At 41.8% G+C, this 7058-nt stretch overlaps 1 protein-coding gene across 1 annotated transcript; it reads left to right on the top strand.

Moving 5' to 3' along the window:
* The first annotated feature begins 2381 nt into the window (after positions 1-2381).
* Positions 2382-5366, top strand: CXHXorf66 (chromosome X CXorf66 homolog). The gene is made up of 3 exons (XM_061137093.1): positions 2382-2505; positions 3185-3341; positions 4529-5366. The coding sequence occupies exons 1-3, from the start codon at positions 2418-2420 to the stop codon at positions 5364-5366; spliced, it is 1083 nt and encodes a 360-aa protein (XP_060993076.1). The 5' UTR covers positions 2382-2417.
* The last annotated feature ends 1692 nt before the right edge of the window (positions 5367-7058 follow it).

Raw genomic sequence — 7058 nt, 5'->3', positions numbered from 1 at the left:
TAGCCAGGACATGGAAGCAACCTAGATGTTCATCAGCAGACGAATGGATAAGAAAGCTGTGGTACATATACACAATGGAATATTACTCAGCTATTAAAAAGAATGCATTTGAATCAGTTCTAATGAGGTGGATGAAACTGGAGCCTATTATACAGAGTGAAGTAAGCCAGAAAGAAAAACACCAATACAGTATACTAATGCATACATATGGAATTTAGAAAGATGGTAATGATAACCCTGTATGCGAGACAGCAAAAGAGACACAAATGCATAGAACAGTCTTTTGGACTCTGTGGGAGAGGGCGAGGGTGGGATGATTTGGGAGAATGGCATTGAAACATGTATATTATCATATGTGAAACGAATCACCAGTCCATGTTCGATGCATGATATAGGGTGCTCAGGGCTGGTGCACTGGGATGACCCAGAGGGATGGGATGGGGAGGGATTTGGGAGGGGGATTCAGGATGGGGAACACATGTACACCCGTGGTGGATTCATGTCAATGTATGGCAAAACCAATACAATATTGTAAAGTTAGCCTCCAATTAAAATAAATTTATATTTAAAAAAAAGAAACATGTATATAACCATATGTAAAATAGATGACCAGTGCAAGTTCGATACATCAAGCAGGGCACTCAAAACCAGTGCTCTGGACAACCGAGAGGGATGGAGTGGGAAGAGAGTTCAGATTGGTGGGGACACATGTACACCCAAGGCTGATCCATGTTGATGTATGGCAAAAACCACCACAATATTGTAAAGTAACTATCCTTCAATTAAAATAAATAACTTTTTAATAAATAAATAAATAAAAATAAAAACCATAACACACAAAAACCCACCTCAGGTGAAGGGTCATCTCCTCCAGGACTCCCCACTTTGAAGAGATCGTTCTTTTGCATGATCTTGTGGCACTGGATCCTGTGACTTCACAGCCTACATATGACATTACACACCCTGTATGCGTGCATGCTAAGTCACTTCAGTCGTGTCCAACGCTGTGTGACCCTATGTACTACAGCCTGCCAGACTCCACTGTCCATGGGATTCTCCAGACAGGAATACTGGGGTGGGTTGCCATGCCCCCACCCTCCAGGGGACCTTCCCAACCTAGGGATTGAACTCACATCTCTTACATTGGCAGGCGGGTTCTTTACCACTGGGAAGCCCATTATATACCCTGTGCTGTGCTGTGTTCTGCTCTGCTGCTGCTTAGTTGCTTAGTCATGTCTGACTCTGCAAACCAATGGACTGCAGCCCGCCACGCTCCTCTGTCCATGAGGATTCTCCAGGCAAGAATACTGGAGTGGGTTGCCATGTCCTCCTCCAGGGGATCTTCCCAACCCAGGGATTGAACCAGGTCTCCCACATTACAGGCGGATTCTTTACCATCTGAGCCACCTGGGAAGCCCAAGAATACTGGAATGGGTAGTCTATCCCTTCTCCAGGGGATCTTCCTGACCCAGGAATCAAACCTGGTTCTCCCGCATTACAGGCAGATTCCTCACCAGCTGAGCTACCAGGGAAGCCCCATTACATAACCTAGTGATTGGTTATTTACGTGTCTGCCTCTCCCTTTAGATTTCCAACTCTTAAAGGCAGGGACTGTGACTGTCTGAATGCTCATGCTTAACACAAAGCTTCCTGCCACATAGATCTCCAACACACTTTTGTTGAAGCAATGAATCATCCTTGCTGCTTCTCTCTCCTTCATGCCCTATGGCCTACCCTTCCTCAAGCCCTACCCACATCAAAATACTCCTCAAATGCATTGATTACTCTCCATCTTTACCACTCTGCTTCAAGCCACCATCCTCTATCAGGTGGACCTACATAACAGCCTTCTAATTGTCTAAATTACTTTAACCCCAGCAATCTAGTTCCCATACAAGAGCCAGAGTGGTTTTTTAAAAATGGAGATCTCATCATGTTACTCACTAGCCAGAAAGTCTTTAGTGGTACCCATTAAAAGTAGCTCAATAAAAAAGCTTGAGGGATATTCAAAATCTTAATTTTAGTAAGAAAACTTCCTACAAACTTATAGCCCAGGATGATTTAACCCCTAAAACACATAAGAACTACTATAACACTGTAAGGTGCCTCCTTAACATTTAATAAAGAAAAATAGTTCTTCAGTATCTAGAGCTAACTCATTTTCTCTGCCTTCTGTGCTTAATAATGTCTCAAGCTTTTTGATTCAAATTTGGTCGAATATTTGATGTAATGGAGAAATAAAGGATTAAAAGTCTTTTCATAATATTTGTACCCAGGAGCTCATGTGTCCCCATGGTGAGATTATGCTGTCAGGATATGACATTCTATGATTATGATGTCATAGCCCCCTAAAACAAGCTGAGCCACGTTAAACCCAGCAGTTTCCTTCGGAGAGGAAACACAACAAGGTCCTGGACATGAATCTCTTCATTTATGTCTTCCTTTTATCAATTTGGACAAATAATTGTTTAGATAGGAATGAAAGCAATGGATCTGCTACCGCAGGTATGTCCCTAACCTTAAAAGCTAGAAATTATGATCTATTATTTTAAATATATTCAAGTACTTAATTAGACAAGCTAGCTGTGTTTAAGAAATCTGTTTATTCTACTTTACTATGAGTAGGTCTTGGAGAAATTCTAGGACAACATCTGAAAATTTTACTTCTGTGTAAAAATTCTAAACATAGAAACATGAAGAGTACAGCCATACTGTCCCTTTTCATTCCCCTTCCCCACCCAATTCACCAACCCCTGCCCCTCCCCCACCAGCCATACCAGAAAATTCTATGTGAATGAACCTAGCATGGTACCTAACACATAGTAGGTTTCAAGAACTGTGTTCTCGTGTCCCATCCCTTTTCCCACCATACACATTCACACACACATCAACACTCAAGTGCATTCACACATTCAAATACCTAGGTAATGGGCTGAACAAGCCACGATGTGGGTTAACCTAGGTAATTATACTGATTAGCCAGAGACAGCTCCCAGATTTGGCTTGTAGACTGTGGCTGGCTGGGGACGTGATAGAGGGAGGAAAATGACAGTGGACACTTATCATGCTTAAAGAAATAACTGATGATGAGATTTGACTTTGATCTATAGTAACAAACCCCCATCAAAATGGAAGCAAACTTGGTTACCAAGCACATGTTCTCATGATACATTTTCTTTCATAGTAACTACACACGTTGAGTCCAAGCAGAGCAAACTGGAGGAATTAAGGCGACGTATCCTCATTACTGTAATTGGCGTCCTCATCATCGGCTATACGGTCACATGTTCCTGCTTTCTTCACTATACCTGTGATGGTGAAGAAGCCCATAACGCAGCAAAGTAAGTCTTAACACCTTTGAATAAAAGTACAAAGTTGGGGGGAGGCGCACGTTCTTCACTATACTCTATAACTGTGAGAGCGAGGAAGTCCCCAAAGCAGCAACATTAAGTTGCTTTTTGAACTTTTGAACTAACAATACACAGTGGCGGGGTGTAGGGGTGAGGTGAGGGGGTTGGTGCACACGCGCATGAGCGACTGTACCTGCAATCGCATGCGTGCACACACGTAGGCGAGTTCACTGTTATTTTGTTACTTAACACTAACTTTAGACTTCAGAAGAGCTACCAACATCTTGTGGGTTGGATATGTTCACTTAAATGAAACTCTTAAATTATCTCAAGTACATTATCAACTTCAGCCAAAACTATCTCCTATTCAGGGTTCAGTTGAGCCCCAGGCTGCTAATTTCATTATAAGTTGAGTCTATGAAAAGACGGAATGACTATCTAAATAAGACAGAATCAAAATCTTCTCAGGGGAGAAGGAGTTGGGTCTCTGCATTCCAAAGATAGTAACGCATTTTGGTTAATCTATCATTTTAAGATGTGATAACATGAAAAATTTGTAACTGTGTTCAGTGATCCTAGTCCCTGCCTTTAATATAGGAGGATTAGGCTGGCACTGATATACTGGGTCCCTAAAAATTTCCCAATCCAAGGACTGGTGACTGAAATATACCACTGTTCTATTCCTTTGGTTTTAGAGTAATCTTGTGAGGATTAATATGTATGGTTACAAAACTTGATGGTGTAAATATGATAGGAAAACAATGAACTTGGTCTAAAGACTTGTTTATGTGACAGGTTGTGACATTTGTGCCTCAGTTGCATATCAACTTGTGACTTTTTTTATAAAAAGTTTAATTTCTGGAATAAATAAATTCTCTCTCTCCCTCTCAACAGTAGATTTGAAACAAGTTTGTGTCATTGCATATATAGACTATATGGTTATCCACTGTGGTTGAAACAGCAAAATTAAGAAAAAGAAAAAGCATTCAACATGAGTTCGAATCTGTAACCTGAGTCATGGTTTTCTCCACACTCCAGTTCTTGCTGTGTTCAATTTTCCTGCTAGAGCCAAAAAAAGACCAGAAGTCTAAATTGATACAATAGCCCATATTTTCTGGTAACAGCAATTTTACTCTTCTGATTTAAATTGTCACATTCTAAATCCTCTGTATTTTCAGGGTCAAGAAGGATGATATCACCATCAAAGCATCCACATCATCAAAAATATCATTTACTGGCTCCAAGTCACCGACTGCTGGTCTGGGTGATCCAGAAAAACAATCCCTGGTATCCAGTATAGATAAGTCATTTGGGCCCTCAAGTCCACAAAAAGTTCCTTCAAGTGCCAAAAAGTCAGTCAGGCGCTCGAGTCAACAAAACCCATCCAAGCCATCAAATCCCAAAAAAGTGTTAGGATCACCCCCGCAGGAAAAGTTGCATAGAACACGTAGTCCAAAAAAGGCACATAGGCGGGCTCATGCCCATAAGCTAGTCGGTCAGGTCAGTCCATCCTATCCAAAGAAGGCCACCAAGCCAACTTGGCCATCAAGTCTACAGTGTCAGGTCAAGCCAACCAAAACTCCTCTACTCTATTCAAAGAATCAAAGCTTCCCTGAGCAATCCAGTGTAGAGAAACTGACCAAATGCCAGAGATATCTTAAACCAAAATGCCCAAATAGTGCAGGTAGGGCAGAAATATTATCTAGGCCTCAACCAGTGAAGTTTTGTCGATGCTACAAGGAAAAATGCCTCGTTTGCAGAGCTGTTTCTGAGCCATTCATCACTCATATTTCAGAAGCAAATATAAAGCATGTTCCAGTTCCACTTTTTTCACGTGAATTGAAGCACTTTTACAAGTCATATAAAAAGAAACCCAGATACATCACACTGTATGGCAACATGGGTGACAGTGATGTCACAACATATAACAGTGATGGTGACAGTGACAGGGAGGTGACTATACTTTGTGATATAAAGTGCAAGGAAGACATCTATAGAAACTCCCGATATAATTAAGGGATCAAAAAATAAACAACCACCCATGCAGAAGAAGCAAACTTCTGTGAACTACTATATGCTCACCATATTTAAGAACCTGGTAAAGGAAAACTCCACTTGGTATCACTATTGAGATTAGACTTATATTCATCTTGAGGCAATTTACTTGAAAAATAGTAAATAAATATGTGACATAACAACTGATTGTATTGTAATTATTATTGTATTTTAGAGGTATAAATCTCTTTTGGAGGTATCTTAGATCTGCTTGGGCAAATTCTGGGAGATGGTGAGGGACAGGGAAACCTGGCATGCTGCAGTCCATGGGGTTGCAAAGAGTTGGATATGACTTGACGACTGAACAACAACATAGATCTGATCACTTGGATGGGCTTCCCAGCTGGTACAGTCGTAAAGAATCCACCTGCCAACACAGGATACATGGGTTCCATCCCTGGGTTGGGAAGATCCTTTGGAGGAGGAAATAGCAACCCACTCCAGTACTCTTGCCTGGGAAATTCCATGGACAGAGGAGACTGAAGGGCTACAGTCGATGGGGTTGAAAAGAGTTGGACACAGGCACACACTTGGATGGGGAACATAGTCACACACACACACACACACACACACACACACACAAATATAGAAAGGTATTGCAAGATGGGTACCCTGGGCTGCTCTTTCCCTTGGATTAGCCCTCAGTTGAAGTCTCAACCCAACTATTTTTTAATTTTGACATACTGTGCTCAGTTTAAGACTGTCTTTCTGTGGTGCCCAGTGCATGGCGGAAATGGCTCTGTGTGCTTGGTTCTGGTTGAACTGGGGAAATTCCTGATAGTCATTATCTTTTTAAAAAAATATTTATTTCACCATGCCGGTTCTTAGTTGTGGCATGCAAACTCTTGGCTGTGGCATGTGATTCCCTGACCAGGGATAGAACCCAGGCCCCCTGCATTGGGAGTGTGGAGTTTTAGCCACTGGACCACCAGGGAAGTCCCAATAGTCATTTCTAATACCACTGCCTCTGATGACTGCTACCAAACAAAGTAAGGATCCAGGCTCCAGCTCCCACTCTCAAGGTTTTTGATTCTTTTTGTTATCCTTCAAGATGATAAGAAGAGTTTGCCCTGTTGTGTATTCTCAGAATGGCCCAGATAGAGATCTGATATCTACCCATTTTCTTCACAGGGTACCTTCTTACTTAGGATCAGGAGGGCTGGGAGGCCAGGGGAAAACCTTGGAGTTATATTTTCTAACTTTCTCACTGATGAGAGGTTATCCCTGCCCACTTCCGAGAGCATGGTTCAGAAAAACAGACAAAATCCTGGAGTCACAGCCTATATTCTAGTACAGTGAGGTCAGTCCCCTGTCACATCCAGCAGGATCAGTTAAATTCCATAGCTGGCATATATTGAATGTGTACTCCTTGCCAGACACTGTACTAGTCCATTTATGTCCAGGATATCTGAAGGCCACCTTCCCCTCAATTTTACTGATTTAGCAAAAGGACTCACAAGACTCAAAAGCAGATTATAGTCATGGCTGAGGTTTATTAGAGCAAGAATATACAAACCAAGAGCAACAAGAAAAAGACGTCTTTTCAGGTAAATCAGACAGGTTGGACATGTGCTTTTGAGTACTTGCCCCTCTGGGGTCACCTAGGGCATGCTCTCTTCTCTAGCAATAAACTAGAGGCATGTGTGCAACTTG

This window comes from Dama dama, chromosome X, assembly GCF_033118175.1.
Source record: "Dama dama isolate Ldn47 chromosome X, ASM3311817v1, whole genome shotgun sequence".
In the NCBI taxonomy this organism is placed as follows: domain Eukaryota; kingdom Metazoa; phylum Chordata; class Mammalia; order Artiodactyla; family Cervidae; genus Dama; species Dama dama.
This window is presented reverse-complemented; position numbering and strand designations above follow the sequence as displayed.